General features: G+C 44.0%; 2 protein-coding genes across 3 annotated transcripts; both read left to right on the top strand.

Moving 5' to 3' along the window:
- Window positions 1-58: 58 nt before the first annotated feature.
- On the top strand, window positions 59-11,574 carry LOC110974939 (solute carrier organic anion transporter family member 2A1-like). 2 transcript variants are annotated; one of them, XM_087130730.1, is made up of 13 exons: window positions 59-284; window positions 1,106-1,660; window positions 1,917-2,336; window positions 3,454-3,596; window positions 4,175-4,375; window positions 5,346-5,726; window positions 6,288-6,452; window positions 6,563-6,782; window positions 7,709-7,850; window positions 8,172-8,362; window positions 8,938-9,002; window positions 9,188-9,384; window positions 10,525-11,574. In XM_087130730.1, exons 3-13 carry the CDS (start codon window positions 1,942-1,944, stop codon window positions 10,633-10,635), a joined length of 2,211 nt encoding a protein of 736 aa, XP_086986856.1. In that variant the 5' UTR covers window positions 59-284; window positions 1,106-1,660; window positions 1,917-1,941; the 3' UTR covers window positions 10,636-11,574. The 2 variants fall into 2 exon arrangements, with proteins under 2 accessions (XP_086986856.1, XP_022082621.2); XM_022226929.2 differs by lacking the exon at window positions 1,106-1,660.
- A 1,613-nt stretch (window positions 11,575-13,187) lies between these two features.
- On the top strand, window positions 13,188-23,994 carry LOC110974888 (solute carrier organic anion transporter family member 2A1-like). Its single transcript, XM_087130804.1, has 11 exons — window positions 13,188-13,952; window positions 14,824-14,966; window positions 15,738-15,938; window positions 16,889-17,269; window positions 17,901-18,065; window positions 18,175-18,394; window positions 18,797-18,938; window positions 19,399-19,568; window positions 20,246-20,310; window positions 20,558-20,754; window positions 21,436-23,994. Exons 1-11 carry the CDS (start codon window positions 13,552-13,554, stop codon window positions 21,544-21,546), a joined length of 2,196 nt encoding a protein of 731 aa, XP_086986930.1. The 5' UTR covers window positions 13,188-13,551; the 3' UTR covers window positions 21,547-23,994.
- Window positions 23,995-24,232: the final 238 nt, after the last annotated feature.

Genomic DNA, 24,232 nt, shown 5'->3' with positions numbered 1-24,232 from the left:
GCATTCAAAAGTATCGAACACTAGCTACAATCACCGCTGCCTCTTTTGATAAAAATTCAAAGCCGTAGTTGCAGGAGGCAGGACCGGATTTACCCTGTCATGCGCCGCCCCACTGATAATCCCATTATGAACTACGTTATACACCAGCAGTGCTGGGTGAACAACGTGAAATTCGTCCGAAGTGGCATGATATGAGTGGGGAAAACTGAAGGGAGCATATTTTCTTCAAAACGAGGAAAAGGCGACTTCTCTTCAAACATTCAACCTAGGGAATAGTTAGCAGCGTAAGTATTGAACATACTGGTGCAATTTCAGCTGATAAGATCCAGCGGATGTCTGATTATACCCCTTGACATCCCGGATAAACTTGATCGAAAGAAATCGCTATCGATCGAGACAGGGCCCAATGTATGACGAAGGAGCATATTTGCCCTGTTTACGGGTCTACGCGATTTCGTGCTCATTTCCGGATTCCTGGACAGTGCCACAAAGGCTTCATCAGCTGACCGTCCCGGCATGTCTGGTCAAGTTTCCACTTGTTTATTACATGTATTATAATTAGTCCGAAACTCACTTGACTCACTATTTTACGCCGTCCACTTCACACTGAACCATTATTATTCAACAATTATTTTGCAAAGCGCTACCAAAAGTCCATTGTTCTGAGAGCCCAATAGAATTTCTCCAAATTTAGGCTTCGTCCCCTCTGCGGCGTTAGTTTTGGTTAACCAGACACATATTCATCAGCAGCTGAAACCAGCCTGAGGTCATTACTGTTCCAACACCATTGCCGTTAATCTGTTCGTTGCTGCGCAGAAACCTATATTTATCCCGTACACTCAGCCATATGGTCTGTTGCTGAGCTGAGTTTGAAGCCACAGGCAGATGGACGAGATCTGGTCATAGGCTCCTTTGCTTTATCGAGACAAAATTGTACGGTTGTATCGTGAGTTTAAGAGCTGAGTGTGCGTGGATTAATGTTATTACATGTACATGGAATTCCTATAGTGGGAGGGAGCAAGCACGACTCAATCACTGATCCATATTTTGGGGCTCTTTTCTGCTTTTCCTTTTTTCTTTTTCTGTTTGTCTGTTTTCAAATTAGAGTGGATGCGGATGAGGTACAATGGTCCTCGTTCAGAATCATGTGCAACGGCTGATCCTCACTGTATCGCGATCATGGTTACGGTTTTAACACGTTTTCTGGTGCGACAAGTGCATGGCCGTTGTCATGTCTCCTCAAACTTCAAAGTTCGAATCCTTTATCAAAGACCACCAGCAGTTTTACACGAAAGCCTGCCATTAGGTGTTAATCGCAGGATGGAGCAAAGCGCCAGCTATCTCGTTTGTTTATGCACGGAGCTGGCTCTCTATGATCCATGCAAAGCTTCGCGAATCTGCAAAATCATTGTCTTTTGTGAATTCATTCTCCATGGGACCCTTTCACTGATGGGACGGCGTCGCTGTTGAAGGTTTAATGTAGGCCCTACACGAGTTTAAGCATGGAAGTACAACCTCCATAGTTTTATAAGTAGGCCTAGGCCTAAGCTCCGATCCTGAACTTTGGTCCGCGAGGTATTTGATAACAAAGGTTGTGGAACTCAGCTGATTTCGCACACAACATAAAGTCCATTTTTAGAGGAGCATTATGTAGCAAAAAGTAAGTGTTGAATTATAGGACTAATAGCACTGTGTATGACTTAACGGCTTTTTACCACTTAAATAGAAATTACATGAATACGTTTGTTTGTGGCTATCGGCGACGAATCCATGTTTTGAGTCTAAACGGCAGTGTTTTTTTCAATAACGATACACAACTTAGTTTTTTCCGTAAGAATTTTGCACTCCGCATTGAGGGAAGGTGCTGGTTGGCCAAGCTACAAGCCACTGTAGCATTTTCTTCATGATCGTTTTAGAAGCTGATTTGAGACACTGCTAAAAATGACGGCAGATCAGAAATACACTTCGCACCCCAAATACCATCACCTTCCCACTGAGAAGCCATCGATGCACAACGCTGACGTCGACCCACTTGACTTCGCTAGCGGAGATGACAGCGACTGGAGTCCCAGACGAGAGTCGCTGTGCCCAGGGTTCGGCGCAGGAGTCGTATGTCGCCGACTGATGCGCGCCGTGGCCCACCCCAATACGTTCGTGCTGATGACGGGCCTGCTGTATCTGGGCGTGTACGGGTGCTCAGGGATCTACCTCTCCGCCGTCATCTCCACCATCGAGAAGAGGTTCCAGCTCAAGAGCTCCGAGTCCGGACTCCTGATGTCCCTCAACGATATATCGGCGCTCTGTGGGGTGCTTTTTGTCGCACACATGGGGGGAAAGTAAGTATGGTGGCTCGTATTGGCCAATTTGTTGCACAAGTCTGTTTTTTTTCTCTTTACAGCGTTATATCGCTGTACTGTACTGTCCCGCTATACCGCCGTAGTACTGCATTATTACCTTTTATGGTGTTTTTTACATAGCACCCTAATAGGGCGTTACAACGCTGTAAAACTTCAGGCCTTTGTAGGGCTGTATCAGACATGTACTACCGCGTTAAGCCAGTGTGTGTGGGCATACATGTACATGAAAGTGAGCCAGCATAAAGAGTGCGCAGACCTACAATCCGGTAAATACACGCATGTCGTAATACAGTGTAACAACGCCTTGAAATTACCGCTTTATTATAACGTAATAGTATAGCAATATAACGCGATTGTAGGGCGATATAAAACCGTTAGAAAAAAAAGGAGTTTAGCAATTAGTTTGTGGATATGAACCAACGTATAAAGTATGTGCATCCTTCATTCCAATTTAGGAACACAACACCTTTTCTAAAAAAAGCTACCTGATCTGCCTACTTACCGCTGCTAGTAAACGCCGGGCGTTCATATCAAAATTCCACCATACAAAGCATGCTGGTAATATATTATAATAGACACCTGAATTACGTGGCAGCTTCAGAAGTATTTTTAGGGTCTTGGGCAGGTCGAGGTGGCTTCTGTGAGATTGTTGGTATGCAAAAGAAACAGTAGAATGACATTTTTGTTTCGGATCGTCGATAGTTTTTTCTCAATTCGTTTCCAGTATGAAAAAAATCCTATATAAGGTTGTTTAATTCCTGCCCAAATTATAGTAGCCTTGAACTTTTTGACAGAGGTTGCACATGGCAGCCTTTTTTCCGGTAACTACTTTGCTTTGAAGAGATAACACAAAAGGTCGACTCAAGAGGTCTTTTCCCTGCGGAAAGGAGTTCTTACCGGGAATGTCTAACATGCACAACGTCGATTCAAGGGAAAAGGCCCACTTCAACTTATTGACCTGAAAAGATCACTTCTTAGCGTGGCACGCCACATCCCCTAATGCGATAACATTCTACCTTCCTAACGTTGGCATTCTGCCGCTGTTTAAAAAACCTCGTCGCAAAAATTGCTGTCTGTCTCTCTTCACCGTATGCAGATACCACCGACCGCGTATCATCGGCATCTCGGGCCTCGTGGTTGCCCTGGGCAGCTTCATGTCAGCACTGCCCCAGTTTCTGTACGACAACTCCATGGACCTGGAGGGGCTAGTCGTCAGTGAAGATGGCAACCGATCGGAAGGTTAAATCATGGAGCGGCGGAATCAACTCAAAAACTGAGCCAAAACATTCTAAAATCTCTTAGCGGGAATTGCTCATAAACTTTCACATCCCCCATGTCTGAAAATGCGAATGGTCTTCACAGCATTTTGTGAGGTTGAAAGGTCTTATGGGTAGCTCATAAGTACTCCACGCCGATGTCCATGTCAAAAAATAGATATGGAATATCTTATAGAAGGCCATTTTATTGGCACAAAACGTTGACACAATTTCCTTCTCCATTAGCAAGGGTGCTTCGAATTTTTCAGTGCACATGTCACCGACGTATTGGTCGGGGCTGCATTCGACTTATTTTAGAGGGGAGCAACCATTTTAATTTGGGCCTAGTGTCAGCATAATATACTGGGATAGGGCCACCCCGGTACAAGTATTCAATGTGAGCTCATTCACTTTAGTATCTCAGCACCGGCCACTGGTAATATAATAAATTTGGCGCACTGTGCTAAGATCTCGTGTTGGATTGGTCAACATAATGTCAACTTATTTCGGTGTATCTACGCGGGAAAAAGTCAGTGTTTGTGATGTACATTTCGCTTACAGAATTCCTCTGCGGCTCTGGGACGATGAACGCCACGGTGTGCACGGCCGAGGAGATAGAGGCGTCGGGCTCCCAACTGAGCAAGACCTGGGCCCTGATAATCGGCCAGCTACTTGCCGGCCTGGGCACAGCGGGGTTAGGGCCACTCGCCGTTACCTACGTGGATGACGCCGTGGAAAAAAACTTGCTGCCCATGTACCTGTGTAAGAGTTTGTGGGGTTATTGAGTCAAATATGACATGCCCTTGCTCTGGTTTTTATCATGTGAAGTGCAGATAGACCCACTACCGGTATCCCAACTGCGGTTAATGGCAATTGTGATGGACCTGTTTACTTGCCTGAGCATGGTTTACCCCAACCCTTGGCCTAAACCTAACTGAATTTTACTAGGCCCTACCTACGTCTTCTAAATTTATTGATTTTTATGAATAGAGATCAGGAGATCAAGAAAACGAGACCCTGACCATCTCACAATTTGAAATAATGTTGTTACATCGTCCCTGATGTATTTTAAGCCGTCTTGAGCCTCTTCTTCAGTTTCCCGCTTTCTCATCATAATCCTTCCCGGTGCCCCCTCCTCCATTATATTTCTTTTGTCATGATCTCTTTCTCGTCAAGAACACCATTGTCCATGCATGGTGCCACCTCCTTTACTATTTTATCCTAAACAAGGGGGGATATAATGTAATGGTGTTGTATATCACATTTGTGATATATCACATGTTGTCATCATTACTACGCGTCTTCTTCATCGTAAAGAGTCAACTATTTCCATCAACAGGCCCTAGTCCTTTGTCACCGATATCATACGAGCTTGTTTGATTCACACCGATCTGAATCTTGATCAGTGATCCGTCGTTGATTCACTGACATCAGAGGCCGCTGAAAATGGATGGTACGAATTAGAGCTGTATAAAGAGCAAATATAGCGCCAACTTCACATTTGGAACCAAAATGGCTGTTCAAAAGCATGTAATATTGAGTGGCAATTGTCCAAATGCACTGACACATAATCCACCATTTTGGTTCCAAAATTAGATTCACTAACGTCGCACTTCTTTCTATAGGCTAAACAGCTCTGGAGCGAACCAACTTTTGGGATCACTGCGATCAAGATCCGTGTGAAACAAAGAGGCCCATAATCTTCCTCATTCCCCCATGGTTTGCATTACAGCACTGATGTGGCTCCCCATGACAATCGCTCCATTGATTGGTTTCTCGCTGAGCAGCTATTGCTTGTCCATCTTCGCTGACTACTACAAAACAGACGCCGCCCAACTCGAGATCGGCCCCACGGATCCACAATGGCAAGGGGCCTGGTGGCTGGGCTTCGTCATCTATGGTTGTTACCTGTGCTTAGTCTCTTTGCCTTACTTCCTTCTCCCGCGCAAGATGCACAAGCCCAAGTCGTACTGCTGTTTCAGCGGGGTGCCAGACTGCTGCACAGCGTTAATGGGGAAGGGGCGAGGCGGGCAGTTCGCCGAGGATGTGTCGATGACGGGAGGAGCGATTTCTCATAAGACACTCTCTGGTGAACCACTGACAGTTGTTAAAGGTATGACTTCAAGTGCAGGCAAAAATGCCGTATAGTCCTAGGTTTCACTAGGACAGGTCACACCGAACAGTTTAAAAGAAGTATGTTTTAAAATGAATTAATCATAAAATATCAACAAACTAGGTTTAAAGTTGGTTGCACATGGGTAGTACACTGGCTGGATTGACCTCCTTTTGCCGGCTATCCACTCTGAAGTACCCCTCACCAGCAAAAGATGAGACGAGCTAGTGTGGAAAATTGCCCCTTGGTGCATGGGCACGTGTCGAACACTGACAGCAAAATTCAAGACTTGTCCTGATATTGACGTCAACATTGGTGTGAAAATCTTGTTTTGCTATCCAGTTGCAAACTATTTTTACGTTCATTTATCTTCACCACAAAATATTCATGCCCCGCTGAGTTGTATTACTGGTGGCAACTTTTCTCAATGAGCTGGATTGCTCAGCGTCATTTGACTTTCCCCAGCACATCACCAAAACAGACATTACGCCTTGCTCCTCCATGAAGTAAAAAATAGTCTTGGCCGGTTCCATAAACTTTGTCTTTCCTTTTTCTTGGTAGACTTTCTGTCATCTCTCGGGCGTCTCCTGTCCAATGTGATCTTCATGTCTTCCATGGCTGGTTTCTGTTTGTGGGTTCTCAGCTTCGGCGGGTTTTCTGTATTCTCTGCCAAATACCTGCAGTTTGAGTTTGGCGCGAGTCCGTCCGAAGCAGGAATGTTATTAGGTATTTCTTTAAAGGAGTTTAACTGGCATTATACATCGTTGTTTTTTGAGTATCATTGTCGTGTGTGTGCATTTCGTATCTCGTTCTTCTTTTCTCTTGCCACTCTACAGGCTTTACGCACCTCCCTGGTTCCCTCCTTGGCATAATGCTTGGTGGCATCATAACATCGCGCTTGACTGGGAATCAGCGCGGCTATTCCTTTCTCTCCATCACTATGCACACTCTGTCCGTTTTGGTGTTCGTCATTTTGACTTTCTTGGGGTGCCCCAACAACAACATTGCTGGACTGACTACACGGTATAATGAGCTGAACCATTCAGCAACAAACGGGTGAGACATAATGAAGAATATATGTTTGGACGAAACCACAAACCACACCATCCACTGAGGTGTAAAAGAATGATTTCGCCCGAAAAGTAAACCTTGTTAGGCTGATGAGAGGCTCGAACCTTGATTACGTGTCCATGAGGAGAAAGATATATTCCCAACACTTATTAAATTATGAGGAAAATATATTCGTGAAAGGGCCTCAAAGTTTCAAATCCAATCCTGTGTTGTCTTGGGGTATGCAATATGGTGAACCCAGGATGCTACTGAATTGGGCAGTAAGAGAGACGGACGTGGGACAAAGTGGTTTCGTGTCAGCTGACGTGACCCGCTTGACTACTGTATAGCGTGGTTTTCATATGGTCGTTTGTAACGCAGACGATCTGCAAGACGTCAAGAGGCAGACCTTTGCGGAAGAGACACTGCGCGACGTTGTCTCACCAAAAAATTAAACAAAAAATGGCGTCCGAGACTCGGAAAACTTTCGCCAAAAATTCCTTTTTAGGTGCCAATGTTGCCTCTTGAAACCAAACTGATACTCCAGTTTGATGTAATTTGTTGGTCAGCTATTTTGTTGAAGATTGGTGCTGTGGTCCTAATATCTTGGTAACAAGGCGAATATGGACAAAACGAGTGGTACTAAAGCGAGAGAAACATCGTTGTACGCCCGTCATGCAGCCGTGTGTGTTTATATAGGCCTACTCAACGACTCAATGCAGAGAGTCGGCAAAGTTGAACCTGGCTCAACTTTACTTATTTATCTATTTATTTATTTATTTTACATCTTTTGACATTAAAAGAGTAAATGAAATGAACAAGGGCTGTCAAGGACAAAAACTATTTTTCAGACGTAACCTCATGCGTGCTTAGTTAGGAAGAAAAACACGGACACACTCTTACAGCTTTCAAAACTCTCAATTCTTTTGCAGCCTAGATTTGTACTCGGCCTGCAATATGAATTGTACGTGTGAAAGTGGCATTTACTCGCCTGTCTGCGGATCTGACAACGTCACCTACGTCACAGCTTGCTTCGCTGGTTGTCAATCACTGAGCAGAGACCAAAGCAAGACGGTATTTTTATATGAAACTTACTAGCTGCACTTTCTTAAATAACAGACAATAGAGTAAACTGGAACCCATCGCCCTATTCAAAGGATCGAGTGACAGTTAACCCATTTTTTTTAAGATTCTGTAGATCATGAACGAGAATGTCGCAAAGCACCGTGGGTAACAAAGTCACCGAATGAGGCTCCCAGGCTACTGGTTTTTGGTATAGCTTAATGAGCTAATTATTAAACTCAAAGCTTTTCACTGAGTGCATTGGAAAGGGTATATAAATATCTGTAACGCTTTCTTCCAATGTGAACACCTTTTGCAAAACGTCTCACGCAGATCCTCCAAGACTGCTCGTGCGTCGGTCCCAGCGAGCAAAGATATCCGCATTACGAGACCACTTCGAGTTTCGCCATCCCTGGTGAATGCGCCTCTTCGTGTGGCCTTTTAATCCCGTTCGTAATAATGGTTGGTGTCTCCACTGCAACTGGGTCCTTCTCGTATAATCCTTCGTTCATGATGTATTTCAGGTGAGTAACACCAGTGTTTGAGAGAAAAAAAGGTGGCTTATAGTGTTCATAAGTAATGTTTTTGGACTGGTTTAATTCACATCTCGTTGGTCGGTTTCAAACCGTCCGATTGATTTTGAAGTTCATAAATTAATTTTATTAGTTTTGTTATAGGTTTATTAATTGCCGGTACATACTCTGTGGATAATGGAGACGAGAATATTTGACGGCGTTGCGGTTTCATTTACCAGTAATTATTAATGAGTTTGCTTACTAAGTGAGCTTAACATGGCATTTTCAAGAAGCAAGTCATGGTATACATTAAATGGAGAAACTGAAGGGGATGACACGTAATTCGCTTCAAAGCCACATAATTGTATAAAGAGGTACTCCCTGCCGACGATTCTTACGGAGGCTTGACGTAAACGTTTGCCTTATCTTTCCTTCTTGCACTCTGCAACTATTGCTGGCTGCCTATGCACAGTGCCTCCTTTTACGTGACTCTAATTAAGTACCGTACAGAGTAGAGTCTATAGCATTAACAGCCTCATCTGCTGTGGTAAATTAGAAAACCTACCTATTTTGTTAACACACAGGTCTGTTTTGGAGAAAGATAGAAGCCTTGCGATGGGAGTTATGTCATTTTTGACGAAGACACTCGGTAAGGAGACTGTAGACGACACTAGACGCAACTTAATTCAGGTGTCTAATACCAGAAATACTCTCCTTTTCACGGGGCACGTCTAGCCCTGACTGCTGTGGCAGATGTGCACATTAATGTAATCTTATAATGAAGAGGACAATTAGCTCCAAAGGCTATAATCTAAAATGTATTAACCCCAACAGGTTTCATACCTGGTCCGGTCATCTTTGGCGCAATGATCGAGACACAGTGTTCCTACTGGCAGGAATCGTGCCAGGAGACGGGGGAATGCCTTCTGTATGACCGCCCTGGCCTGCGTCTGGTTATGGTGGGTCTCACCACCGCTTTCCGACTACTCGCAACGCTGAGTTTCTGTGTTAGTGCGCTCTTCGTGTTGAAGGTAATGATGCTGTGTCAGGTGTGATCAGTATGGTGGCTCTGGAGGGACATCGTCAATATTGACGTCAATATCTGCCACCAGACTTTCAACCCACTCTTCCGTCAGGAATATTGGCGTCAATATTCACGACTTGCCCTCTGGTCGCGAATATTGGCGTCAATATTCACGACCAAAGTCACGATTCGTTATATCTCCAGTCGCAAATATCATGCGGCGAATTTTTTTCCAGCAAGCCAGGTAGAGAGAGAAGTTGCTCGGCTATACACACAGCAATTGCTTTTTAACGTTGTGCCCTCCTGCGTTGTGCCAAAACTGAGCAGCCGAATAACGACTTGAGATCAAGCCGAAAAATGTAGGTCGTACTGCGCGTGCGCGTGAACCCTTTAAACACAATATTGACGATTGACGATGTCCCTCCAAGGCCACCATAATTCAGTGATAGTGTTGCATCACTAAAGGTATTCAGTGGTGTATGGTATTGACCAAGGATTTTCGTGTGTGGGCTTGGCTGGTATACACAGGATGAATATTGTGGAATGCTGACGTATACCGAGTGCAACTGTGAAACAAAACAATAGAAATGAATGGAGAGGGGCTCAAAGCCATGGCCCACGTCGGTCCATATGTTATCGCTCCACCAAGCTATATTGTACAGGTTCTACTGCAGCGCTCACTTCACGGAGCAGGCTACTTATACAATCTAAGCGGAAGACTGAGCAGTACACGGGGGGGGGGGGTGCGGGCTAGCGTGTTAGCGTTGCGGTTCTTTCCTCGCTTTGCACCAGTGAGGCCCGGGATCGAGTCCCGGCTTGGCCCAGGCTTTAAGTGCATTTGGTTCCAGTCCATACTAGCTCTCGCAGGTTTTCTCCGGGTACTCCGGTTTTCTCCTGCCTCTAAAACTGGACCTTGTTCTATAACTCTGTAATGTGATGCTGATTAATTAACAAAGGTTGTGCATAAACGTATATCTGTTGGCGCAACGATAACAACAGTACATGAGTGCAAAAGGAGGCCTGTTAACTTGTCGACACATGTGCTTTAACGAAAGACAGGTAGCTGCTTTCATGCAGATTGTGGTTTGTTTAATTCGACCAAACACGTTTAATCGAGCAATGTCTTTTGTCTGTCTAATATCAACAGAGCCTGAAGAATCTCCCGATCGAGAAGGAAGACGGAAGTAAGGACGAAAAAGCTAAAAAACCAGAGGAACTGGTGGGAATGCTGCCAACATTCAGAGAAACGGAAGTGTGAATTCCTGTCGCAAGTCATGTTATAAACGAGAGCAGTGGTGTAAGGGGGGGGGGACAGGGGCACGTGTCCACAGGTGCCTCCTTGAAATCTGCGAATAATCTTCATTGATTGTATACAGCTATATGCACTTGTAGCTTATTTTCTTGTGGCGCCCCCTTTAAAACTTGTGCACCTCCGGGTGCCCCCGAACATTTAGCTCTATAGTTACGCCACTGAACGAGAGAGTCTAAATGAAAAAATCTTGATGAACGCATATCAAACTTCGCTGAGAACAGTAACCCAGGAAACGAGCACTGGTGTAATTGAACATGTCTGGAAAAGAAAGGAATTCACTCGTCACTCTGAAAAGATGGCAGGCTATATCTTGTCAGATGGAAAAGATATCTTGCCAAGAAGATCAGCCCAAAATGCCTTTTGATTTTTAGACTCCTCGAAAAAATGTTATAGGCCTTCATTATTGTTTTTGCTTTGTACAGTACACACCGCGATATGATGCTGCAATCTGCTATATATACAATTATAGAGAATTCAGGAAGATTTTGTACATGTGTATTTGCAAAACCTAGTGGCTGTGCTTCTAAAAAGGCATTCCTTTGTTATGCATATAAATTTTGCTACTCATTGTCTTCAATTATAGAGGCTCAGTTATGGTAACATTAAAACCTTTTTGCTGTTTTTACCTTCAATAAAATACATTGTTTTGATATCATAATGAATTATGAAAGAAAATTTAATATTTTGAGAAACAGAATTGTGTCTCAGTAATTATGTGAAGGGAATCTCATTTTTCGCTTCAAGGGCGGTTCCAGAAGCAATCTTTTTGGGGGATGTTTATTGAGGATCCATACATTCGGAAATCTCTTCATGTAAACAAGTTTTATGACAAAAAAAAATAAAAGATGGTGTCAGCGATATTGTCTGCCCTACAGCTTAACATAATTGATCCCTGACATGGTATTTTCGTTTTGTCTCACCCCTCGGATTTTGCATGGTAGTATGGTAGTACTGTCATCTCCATTGGTTTACTGTACTTTTATTTCATTACATGTCAGTGAAAAAGAGGTTCCTATCTGACCTTTGACCATTGTAGACTAGGCCAACTTTTCTGGCGTAAAGAACGATACATATTTCACATACTTCACGCAAAAGCAAAAAAAGAAGGCGAATTTGTGACATCAGATCAAGTATTTGCGTTACGATTTCCTGAAAAGGTATTTTAATTGGAGGAAAATTTCGCGGCAAAAATTTGAAATGTTGCCACGTTTGTTTGTTTGTTAGCCTACTGATACTGTTATAATTCATAAAACATATAATTGAAGGAAATAATCAATCCATCCAAATCTCACCTGCTCACTCGACTGTGAATGGATCGACTGTCGAATCTCTGTGGCTATAGACGTTTACGAAGTGCGCCTCACTCGGGTTTGAACAGCGAATCCATTATTCTCATAGAGATCACTTATGATTTCTATGATTATTCCACATTCACAAATACCCCTGAGTACAGTCTCCCTATTCAACGACATGCAACTTGACCGTGTAAAGTTTATAATGCCCGCTGAGAAGTGACATTGCCTACCAAAGATCATATAGCGCCGCGAAGCGCTATACAAACTTTGGTGCCTATGCGGAATTCACGCGCTGGCACCTGGATACGGGACATTTTAATCGATTCTGATTGGTCAAGAGTCTGTGTGCATGCGGCTCGCAACATGAACGCCAAGTCCATAATAAATAAGGAGATTCTATTGGACAACACGCACAAGGATGATGACATTAAATGGATGGGGTGTTTGGGAAAATGAAAGTATGGCTTCACCCGAATCCGTTGTCTAGGATGGAGCTAGGTCTACGTCTGCAATGCATTGAAAATACATGGAGACGCGAAGACAATAGTGTTAGCCGTAGCTCTGGAAGCCCGTTTCGGACACAGCCTAATATAAGCTTCGTAAAAACGAAAATTACTCGTTTTTCTAAAGTGCGCACAAATTGGATCATCTCGTGCACCACAGCGTCTCAGTTCGTGGTGTCTCTGACGATTTCCTGGGGGGGGGGCGAGATTGCTTAATCATTGATCCATGTTTGGGGGCTTTTTTATTCCTTTCTTTTTGTTTTATAGTATTTTTTTCGTTTTTCATTAGGATATGCAAATCATAGTATTGGAATCAGAGGAGATACTGTCAGAATCTCGTCATTCCTCGTTCAGAATGATTTTCATCAGGTGCATCGACTGATCCTCACTTAATCACAATCATAGGTACGGTTTTAGCACGTTTTCTGGTTTCGAAAAGTTGTTGTCATATCTCCTCAAACTTCAAAGTTCACATTCTTTATCAAAGACCACCAGCAGTTTACACAAAAGCCTATAACTATGAGTTAATAATAGGATGGAGCAAAGCTCCAGCTATCTTGTTTGTTTATGCACGGAGCTGGTTCTCTATGGTACATGCAAAGCATCGAAAATCACGCCAAATCATTGTCACTGATGGGCTGGTGTCGCTGTTTCAGATTTAACAGTAATGCCTTAAAGTATGCTCAGATCATGAACCTTGGTTTGTGAAATATTTGATAACAACAGTTGCAAAACCCAAGTGATTACGCACACAAAATACAGTCCGTTTACAAGAGCATTTACTCAGCAAAAGGATCAGTGTTGAATAATAGGGCCCCTAGAATTGTGCATGCCTTAATGACTTTTACCGCCTTTAATAGAAATTACACGGAAACGTGAAGAAAATTTGTTACTATCAGTGACGAATCTTGTTTTGAGTCCATAGATCAAGTTTTTTAATAACAATACGCAACTTAGTTTTCCGCTAAGAATTTTGCACTCCGCATCAGGGGAAGGTGCCAGTTGGTACAAGTCGGCGTCTTCTTCATGGTCGTTTTAGAAGCTGATTTGGGGCACCGCTAAAAATGACAACAGATCAGAAAGACGCTTTGCAGCCCAAGTATCATCACCTTCGCGGTGAGGAGCCACCAAAGCACAACGCTGACGTCGGCGCACATGACTTCATCAGCGAAGATGAAGGCGACTGGAGTCCCAGACGAGAGTCGCCGTGCCCGGGTTTCGGCGCAAGATCAAGAGCGGTATGTCGCCGCCTGATGCGCGCCGTGGCCCACCCCAACACGTTCGTGCTGATGATGGGCCTGCTGTACCTGGGCGTGTACGGGTGCTCGGGGATCTACCTCTCCGCCGTCATCTCCACCATCGAGAAGAGGTTCCAGCTCAAGAGCTCCGAGTCCGGACTGCTGATGTCCCTCAACGACATATCGGCGCTCTGTGGGGTGCTTTTTGTCGCACACATCGGGGGGAAGTAAGCACATTGGTTTGTATTGGTTAATTTGTTGCTCACCTCTCTTTTCCTTACAGTGTAATATCGCTGTACTATCGCGTTAAGGCCGACTTAAACTTGGCACGAAAGCAAACCAAAAAGCTAATTTGGTACGTCACATCCAATATTTGCGTTGCTAATTTGCAAATGTTTAACCATTTCAATTCTAGTGAAATGTTGCAGCAAATCTTTCACGATGTCAAATTTAACTGTCTCGCTTTCACACTCGTATGCTGTACGCCGGCCATTATACCGTCGCACCATTGCATTATTACATGTACCTTTTACAGCATGGGGCACTTGAATTAAAATACTGTAAAACATTTTTGTAGTGCTGTATTACGACAAATATTTACTGTGTTCATTCCTCGATTGTGGACATATACATATGGGCATAAAACAATGCCGACCTACAATGCAGTAAATGTCCCAATCCAGCGTAATGGCCCGTTGAAATTACGGCGTTAGATCGCAGTAGTACGGCCACATAAGACATAAATTAAAATAAAGCGATATAACACCCAATCTGCTTACCTACCGCTGCTAGTAAACGAGGGCGCGCTTTCAAAGCAAAATGCCAGCGTTTAAAGCAGGCTGGTAATATATTACCAAACGACACCTGAATTCTGTCAAAGCTTCAGAAGCATTTCTTTAGGGTCTTGGGCACGGCTGAAGGGGCTTCCGTGAAGTTCGCAAATTGATTAGATTGGATTGCATTTTACTCTGTTTTCTTTTATGAAAAATTTGTTTTTAAAGGTTGTTTGATTCCTGCCCAAATTAGCATTTTTGAACTTGTTTATTGTCACTGGGAAAACCGAGTAGTTACCAACTCTTGTCTCATCATCGCATGCAGATACCACCGACCACGTATCATCGGCATCTCGGGCCTCGTGGTTGCCCTGGGCAGCTTCATGTCAGCACTACCCCAGTTTCTGTACGACAACTCCATGGACCTGGAGGGGCTAGTTGTCAGCGAAGATGGCAACCGATCGGAAGGTCAGATCAGGCACCACAGAATTCAGATCAAAATCAGAAAACTCTAAGTTCTCCGCCCAAAATTGTTTTATTTGCACCCGTCTGAGAGAGAAAAGGTCATACACAATAATGTGGAAAGCTACAATTCTTGATTTTCGGTCCCTCTATTCCTGACACATAAATTAAGTACAGAAGGGGGTATTTTTATGTTAAGGAGAATTTAAAATCTCTTCGGGATCGCCCTTTTAACTTTCACATCACTGGGCCAGAGTAGGGTTCTGGTAAAGACTGAAAGCTCTTCATGACTCTTTTGTGAAGAACAGAGATTACAAGGTCCTTATGGGTAGCTCATTACCACTCTCTACTGATTGTCATGTCAAACAGAAGACTTGAAATACCATAAAAGGCCATTGTATTGGCGACCCCCCACCCCTTTACCGGGGCACTTCGAATTCTTCAGTAGACATGTAACCAACGCAACTTAAAAACGATCGATATAGGCTAGCTTCAACTAAGTTTAGAGGGGCACAACCATTTTTGGACGCCTAATGAAAGTATAATATATCGGGATGGGGGTACCCATGTACACTTGTTATTGGAACTAATTCCGTGTAGTGCTCCGGCAACATTGGTAGCAAGTCTGGCACATCATGCTAAGGTCTTCGTGTTGGTTGATCTACAAAACCTCAGTGTTTTAATGGTGATATAATGTATCCAACCAGATCGTGTATGATACGGTACATATCTACTCCATGGGGAAGCAGTCAAGGTTTTCTACTCCACTACTTGCAGAATTACTGTGTGACTCCGGGACGGCGAACGCCACGGTGTGCACGGCTGATGAGATAGAAGCGTCTGGCTCCCAGCTGAGCAAGACCTGGGCCCTGATAATTGGACAGCTACTGGCCGGCCTGGGCTCCACGGGCTTATCGCCACTCGCTGTGACCTACGTGGACGACGCCGTGGAGAAAAGCTTGCTGCCCATGTACCTAGGTAAAATTGTGTGAGGTCCACAGTTCTATAATGTGCCAGACGGGTTTTCTGTTTTCGTGTATTAGCTTCAAATCCCGCCACCCCGACAGCGCTCAATGACAATTCTAATGGAAATCTCGAGCTAAACCTTCCAGTCCTTACCAATTTTCCGCAGGTTTATATACACTGTATAACCCCCATCATTATTTTAATGGAGAGGTGTGTGTAATCACCCACCGACACCTTGTTCAATAGGGATTCTTCCGTTTGATCATCAATTGGGAATAAGTTTTGTTATTTAGCCCCAATGTCTTAAGTCATCCCAAGCTTCGTCGTATGCCTTCCTCCGCGTTCTCATCATCTTCATTCCTGGTTCCTATAGGCCTAAGCTCTGTTCTTTCTTATGTCATCTTGGTCATTGTCATCATTTCCCTCTCGTCAAGGACACCATCGTCCATGTTGTCGTCTACTTTGCTGTATGGTGTGCTTTCATGGTACACACAAGAGGGGCCATGCAGTTGTGTTGTAAAGTACTACTATGTCGTCGTCGTCGTCAATTTGTACACCGTTGCCTTCATCGTCAACAGCCGTGTTAGGACCTGCTTGTTTCACGAAGGGTCTGGATCCTGATCAGTGATCCGTTGATTGTTGGTTCACTGACACCAGAGCCCGCCTCGTGCTCGTAGAGCGAACAAGAGCAGTACCTGTAGAGAGAGTGGCGTCAACTTCAGACCTTGGAACCAAAATGGCTGGTCATTATGTGTGCCGTAGAGCATGCATTTATTGAGTGCTAATATTACACGTGTACTGACACATAATCCACCATTTTGGCTCCAACACTCATGCCGCAACTCTTTACATAGCTCCGAAGCGGACCAGCGTTGGGATTACTGAGATCCGGATCCGTGTGAAACAAAATAGGCCCATAATCTCCGTGCTTGCTCCTCTTTCCTCCTCTGTTTGCATTACAGCACTGATGTGGCTCCCCATCACAATCGTTCCCTTGGTCGGTTTCTCGCTGAGCGGCTATTGCCTGTCGATCTTTGCTGACTATTACAAAACGGACGCCGCCCATCTCGAGATCGGCCCCAAGGATCCCCAATGGCAAGGGGCATGGTGGCTGGGCTTCGTCATCTACGGCTGTTACCTGTGCTTAGTCTCCGTGCCTTGCTTCTTTTTCCCGCGAAAGATGCACAAATCCAAGTCGTACTGCTGTTTCAGCGGGGTGCCAGACTGCTGCACAGCGCTAATGGGGAAGGGGCGAGGCGGGCAGTTCACCGAGGATGTGTCGATGACGGGAGGAGCGATTTCTCACAAGACACTCTCTGGTGAACCACTGACAGTTGTTAAAGGTATGACTTCAAGTGCAGGCAAAAATGCCATATATATGCATAGGTTTCACTAGTGCAAGGCCCCGAAGAAAAGTTAAAAAGATTTTTAAAAAATCACGTATCAACAACTAGGTTTGTCTTTCTTTTAATTGAATGTGTGAGTAGTACAGTGACAGGATTGAGTCTTCTGGCAGGCTGTGCCCTCTAACTAGAAATACCACTCACCATCAAAAGATGAGACAGGCTACTGGAAAGAAAAATATTCCTTGGTGGTAGCGCACAAGTATGTACGTGGCTGTACAGACTTCACAAATTGTGAACACTGACATCAATATTTACGGCAAAATTCATGGCATGTCCAACTACTGACGTCAACGTTGGCGTAAAAATATCATTTTGCTCCCCGGTTGTAAACTAATTTTTACGTTTTTTTGCCTCAAAGTGTTCATGTCTCGCTATCTGAGTCGTACCATTTGTAGCAATGTTTTTCTCAGTAAGTTAATATAGGCCTATAGATTGTTCATTGCCAGTTCGGTTACCCTAACACAGCACCGAAAAGGCCCATCTGGTGCAATACATGCTGTCTGGATACTCCACTGAGCAGATTTTGCCCCTTGCCGTCTTGGTAGAACTTCTTCCTTTTTCTTGGCAGACTTTCTATCATCTCTCGGGCGCCTTCTTTCCAATGTGATCTTCATGTCCTCCATGGCAGCGTTCTGTCTGTGGAATCTGAGCTTCAGCGGATTTGTTGTATTCTCTGCCAAATACATCCAGTTTGAGTTCGGTGCGAGTCCGTCCGAGGCAGGAATGTTACTTGGTAATGTTGTTTGTATGATATGTAGCATCCTACATCGTTCTTTGCACGGTATCACTGTCATCCGTGTGTATTTTGGACCCCGTTCCCATTTTCTCTTGCCACACTACAGGCTTTGCACACCTCCCAGGTTCCCTCCTTGGCCTAATGCTTGGAGGCATTGTAACGTGGCGCTTGACAGGGAACCAGCGTGGCTACTCCTCTCTGACTCTGGCAGTTCACAGTCTGGCCGTTTTGGTGTTCTTCATCTTGATGTTCTTGGGGTGCCCCAACAACGATGTTGCCGGACTGACTACACACTATAAGGTGCTGAACCACACGGCAACGAACGGGTGAGACAAAAGGTTCTGACGAAACCAAGGTTCACCAGATAACTTTGAAGCTGAGAGGGTTTAACCTCGTTCTCGAATCCATTAGGAGAATGATTCTTTCTAACACTGATTATAGAGAATGATAGGAACAGGTATTAGTGAAAGGCCTGTATTTAACTTCAAAGACTGGTTGCTTTATCATAGGCAAGAGAGATGAACTTCGGTCCAAACTGTTGCGTAGGCCTATCAGCCTGCGCGACTGAACTGCATCTTTTTTTTTCAATTTGTCTAAATTTGGACTAAGATTGATCTCAATATTAAGAAACTATTTCTAAGGTGTAATTGCATACATAATTAGGGGTAGGTAGAAATTTAAAAGTTTAAAAAGTTGCTTTTCAAACGTTTGGTACTTGCCTTTTGCAGCCTAGATTTGTACTCGGCCTGCAATATGAATTGCACATGTGAGAAGGGCGTTTACTCGCCTGTCTGCGGATCTGACAACGTCACCTACGCCACAGCTTGCTTCGCTGGTTGTCAAACACTGACCAAAAACCAAAGCCAGACAGTACGTTGATATGAAACCTAATATCTGTACTTTTTGAACTAACAGACGATAGGCCCTACTGTAAACTGTTACTCATGAATGCCGCAAAGCACTGTGGGTAACAAAGTCCACCCAATCAAAGCTCCAAATCCAACGGGTTTTTGGTATAGCATAATGACCAAATTAGAAAAGCAAATCAGAAGCTGTTTCACTGTACCAACTGAAGTGAGGTACACACAAACACAAGTGTGTATTTGCCTGCAACCAGGGACCCCTTGTTGTTCCTCTTATGTTTTTACTTTTTAAGAAGACCACCCACATGTTTTGTACATGTTTTGAATGCAAAAACAAACTCACACACACAAAAACCATGAATGTTACGTTGAAGTGTGCCTGATCTTGTATTGGAAAGCGTATATAAATCTCTGTATTATATACTTTTCTGTCAACGCTAACGTTCTTCGTAACATGTCTCGCGCAGACCCTGGAAGACTGCTCGTGCATCGACCCCAGCGAGACCACTTCGAGTTTCGCCGTCCCTGGTGATTGCCCCTCTTCGTGTGCCCTTTTAATCCCCTACGTAATAATGGTTGGTGTCACAGCAGCACTTGGGTTCTTCGCCTTCAATCCGTCGTTCATGATGTATTTCAGGTGAGCGATATGGGTCAGTGATTGAAGGAGAGATGGGGGGAGAAAATACTAGTTTACAGTAGTCATCAGCAACGTTTTGGACTGGTTTCAAATCACATGGGTCAGTTTCAATTTGTCAACTTGATTTTGATGTTCAGTTGATTAATTAATGCCAGCTCTGTATTATTAACCGATGCAGGCTTTATGGATACTATGCGGATGTAATTACTTGAGGGTGTTGTAATGAAGTTTCACTTTTTAGTAAAAATTAATGTTTTTTGCTTTCCCAATGAACTAAACATGGAATTTTCAAGAGCCAGGTCAAGGCATATTCGAAAATGCACGAAGGGGTACACGTACTGGGTTTTACTCCAAAGTCGTAACGGATGAAGAGGTACTTTCTGCTTACGATGTTTAAGAAATTAGCAAAAAACGCGCAAAGGAACGCGCACACAGCCCATGGGGTCGAGGTTGGGTTGACACGTCAGGACATGGGTCTGGGTCGACATATTTCTTGCATTGTGATTGGCCAACGGGTTGGAAACTCTTGGTGGCGCACTATTGTGAAAAGTCCGTATTGCTGGCTGCCTGTGTATTGGCCTTCACAGTACCTGTACCTTACAGTTTTTGTACATAATATTGCATCAATAGCCTCATCTAGCAGTAAATTAAGAAACTTAACGATTTGGGTACCACAGGTCTGTTTTGGAGAAAGATCGAAGTCTGGCAATGGGAGTGAAGTCTTTTTTGTCGAAGACACTCGGTAAGTTTACCACTATAGATGCCAATAAAATAAGGTTTCTATTTATAAAAAAAGTTAAATCTAAAAGCTCCAATTGGCCGATTTTTCAAGAGCCAAAAGGATGAGGCGAAATAGTTAGGTGAGGCCCATAAGTCTTTGACAGATGTGTGGCATTCTTCGTGAAGTATAAACGTGTAATGTGATCTTATGATTAAAAAGATATGAGCTTGAAAAGGCTACGAAATCCAAAATGTCCTAACCCCAACAGGTTTCATACCTGGTCCTGTCATCTTTGGCGCAATCATCGAGACACAGTGTTCCTACTGGCAGGAATCGTGCCAGGAGACGGGGGAATGCCTTCTGTATGACCGGCCGGGCCTCCGGCTGGCTATGATGGGGCTCACCACCGCTTTCCGACTACTCGCAACGCTGAGTTTCTGCGTTAGTGCGCTCTTCGTGCTGAAGGTAATGGCACAGTCAGCTGTATATCAGTGAGAGTATTGCATCGCAACGGTATTTAGAGGTGTACAGTGTTGCCCTAGGAATTTCCCGTGTGGGCTCGGCTGGTATCGCAAACTGGATATCGTGAAATGTTGAAATACCGAGTGCACTAGGTGAAGTAAAGCAAAAGAATGCATGGAGACGGGCTCAAAGATGTGACCCAAGTAGATCCATTCTGGTGCAACACCAAGCTGTGTTGTGCAAGCGCATACTGCAGCGCTCACTCCATGGAGCAGGCTAACTACAAGCTGACAATTGGAACAGCAGTATATAGTTTGGAAGCCAAATCAGGCATCATGTTATTTGCCAGTCCCTTTCATCTTTGGGGGCTCATGAGCACAAATGAGGATTTTTCAGTGCTGGCACGCGTGGTTTAGCAAGAGACGGGCAGCTAGCTGCTCATGCAGATTGTACAGTCGTTTGTTAGCCCGACCAAACATGTTCAATCTCGTCAGCCTGTGGAGATTACCCGTGGAATCCTGTAATCTTAGATATTCTGTAAACTTGTCAGGTTTCGTTTACTTTCCAAACAATGGCAACAATTATCAATCGCATAAAGCCCAGCTTTTACACCTCTGCACTCTGGTCCTACATATGCACCCTCGGCCGTTTCTGAACTCCTTTTTGTCTTTCTAATATCAACAGAGCCCGAAGACTCCCTCTATCGAGAAGGCCGACGGAAATAAGGAAGAAAAAGCTAAAAATCCTGAGGAGCTTGTGGAAATGCTGCAAACATTCAGAGAAACAGAAGTGTGAACCCCTGTGGGAAATCGTGTTTCTAAAGAGAGAGTCTTAATAACCTTGAAGCTTGGTGCTCGCGTATTAGACCTATTGAGCCAGTTCAGTATTCCAACAGCCCATGCCCAAATTTAAGCGCGCCCAGGTCATTCGGACGTAGGGGCGATGTCTGCCCAATCAGCACGCTGCCCTTCACGGACTCGCGGGTGCGCGTGCTTTGTTCCCGAATGACCTTTGTTTGAAATACAGAACTGGCTCATTGAGAACATGTATACCACGGACAGGGCGCTCTTCCTGCAATGAATGAAACTCTAGACCGATCTGGTGAAAAGAATCTGGAGCATTACTGCGGTCTCCCCACACGCTTGAACAAAAGAGGCCACGTCCGAATCACTCGGCTGCGGCTTGAAATTACACGCAATTTTATAGGAACTGGCTGCAGCCAGTACCACCGTAGACTCGTGCGTAATAGTAGGCCGTAGCCAAGTAATTCGGGCACGGCCAGAGAAATGCACATATAATGCTTCCACGTCAGCCAATGGAAGCACACTGCTCACCAAAATCATGCGCTCGTCAGGCTTAGGAATGCACCCCTGAGTGAAGGGGACACCGCAGTAATGGCGTCAGTGAATCGGTCTATACCGCGATATAAGGCTGCAATTTACTATCATCATCATTCCCATCATCCCCTCATTGCCATCATCGTCATGACCATTATCTTCCTGTCCTGTGCAGAAACCTCCACTGAGTACACTTGCACACTGTTTAAGGAGCAGACAATCAGGTGCAGACAAGATGTCTAAAAAGACGAACGTGCGGAAATAAAAACTATATAGGGGGCCTAATTATACGAAACGTGGAATAGTTATAGGACGGAATGGGTATCTAAGGCTAGCACCATTCACTGTATACATGAAAATATCCAGGGTTGGTAACTCTACAACTTGCTGGGGCAGTGTGTTCCACGAGCAGATAGTGCCGGGGAAGGAGCCCTTTTATAAGGATGAGGAACATGTGGCTGTTTCCTCAGGTACATGAACTGATCCGGGTAAGCTTAAAGGGATATCAGTGAGTTTGTTGAGATCCGGTACATCACTGTGACTTTGGAAATGGCCCTTCAGGGGTGTCAAAGAGTCTCCCACCCCAGGCTACTCAGTATGGTGTTGCTGCTGTCTTTCAAATAGTCATTCGTGACGTACCAGACAGCTAGACAGCTTTGATTTTAGTCAGGTTGTTAATTCCTCCCGGATGGATCTATACAAAGCTGGCACACTGCAGTGGACCGCACAAAGATAGTCTATCTGCGGACTGACTTCACGAGGGCAGTTGCTCAAGTTACGCCGAAAGAAACCAATTCTCATGCACTTCTGTGGGTGGTGACCACATGTTGCTTCCAGTATAAGTTGTCCGTCAGTAGGTATTTAACTGATGGTATACTGCCTCCAAAGGGTAGTTGTGAATGGAGTAGGTGAACTTGACTGGCTTGCAACGTTTAGTGATGTGGAGTACTTTGCTTTTTGCTGGATGGAGCTCCCTCTCAATTTAAAGTCATACAGTCATTTACAAAAGTTGGAGACCACCTGGAATAGGCCTTTTGTTGCTATTTCTGTCACCGGGCCTTCGTTACATTGTTTCATTGGATAATTACATGTTATCAATGATGATAACATATCAGGGTCCTGCTGTGAGACTATATACATTAATTTTATTGAAAAGGCAAGTCTTTTTATCTGTTAGGCAGCATGGGCAAACAATCAGAAAAAAAGGAGGGCACACTAAATATTAGACTGTTAAAATTTTAAATCATGGAAATGTAGTTAACTAGTTCTTTAACCAAGATACTATAAGGTTACACATTGAAAATTAACATAGGCCTAAGTTGCCACGATTGATTGGTTTCAGTTTATTTTTCTTCAGGTTAATGCATCATATATGGGTGGTCCTAAGCTTCCGTGAATGACTGTACATACAATAATAGAGAAATCAATATTTTTACATGTATTTGAAAACCCAGGTGGCTATCATTTCAAATGACATTCTTTTGTTGTTCATACATGCTACTCGTCATCCTCAAATATAAAGGCTCTTTACCATCATATCGATAGATAACGATCATTATCCAAGCGTCGCTACTAATAGTACATGCTTTGATAAAACATGGACTTGCAATACCGGAGAGTACCAAACATTTGAATTATATTATAGAAATGTCAAACTAAAGAACTATATTTTGTTATTTTGCTTGTTAAATGCAAGAAATTGAAGGCTTTAATTAAAAATTATTCACAAAATGTTTTTCTTATAAAAGCGTGGTTAATGACATTTGTATGTTTAACGTATAACATGTCACATATAGTATTTACTGGGAATTGGAATTCGAATGTTTACGTACCATTAGCAAGAGGCTAAATGCAATAACAGTTATTCCTCAGTTCTTGTTTGATGCTGGTGGGCCACAGCACGTGACCAATTGCAGTCTGGCTTCTTGTCCTTTTTAAAAATGGTTTTGTGACAAGATATTAGCCTTTCAGTATTGAACAGAGAGCAAGGCCTCTCTACATGTACGTACATGTACTGAGACAACGAATTCCCGCATAGGGTGTTTTCGCATTGTGTGACTGGACAAGAAACTTGCTACGTTGAGGACGGTGTTGCGTTACAGGTGTGACATGGAACAGGCGTGAGTTTTGCGTCGACTACTTGG

Source organism: Acanthaster planci, linkage group LG20, assembly GCF_054643075.1.
Source record: "Acanthaster planci isolate LZ-2023a linkage group LG20, COTS_SCS, whole genome shotgun sequence".
Classification (NCBI taxonomy): Eukaryota; Metazoa; Echinodermata; class Asteroidea; order Valvatida; family Acanthasteridae; genus Acanthaster; species Acanthaster planci.
The sequence above is the reverse complement of the archived record's forward strand: the minus strand, read 5'-3'. Positions and strand labels throughout refer to the sequence as shown.

Coding starts and splice junctions, on each gene's coding strand:
- LOC110974888 (XM_087130804.1), top strand. CDS start 13,552: ATGACAACAGATCAGAAAGACGCTTTGCAGCCCAAGTATCATCACCTT. Junction 14,967..15,737: donor AGATGGCAACCGATCGGAAG/GTCAGATCAGGC, acceptor CACTACTTGCAG/AATTACTGTGTGACTCCGGG. Junction 19,569..20,245: donor TCGTTCATGATGTATTTCAG/GTGAGCGATATG, acceptor TGGGTACCACAG/GTCTGTTTTGGAGAAAGATC.
- LOC110974939 (XM_022226929.2), top strand. CDS start 1,942: ATGACGGCAGATCAGAAATACACTTCGCACCCCAAATACCATCACCTT. Junction 2,337..3,453: donor GTCGCACACATGGGGGGAAA/GTAAGTATGGTG, acceptor CACCGTATGCAG/ATACCACCGACCGCGTATCA. Junction 7,851..8,171: donor GCAGAGACCAAAGCAAGACG/GTATTTTTATAT, acceptor CGTCTCACGCAG/ATCCTCCAAGACTGCTCGTG.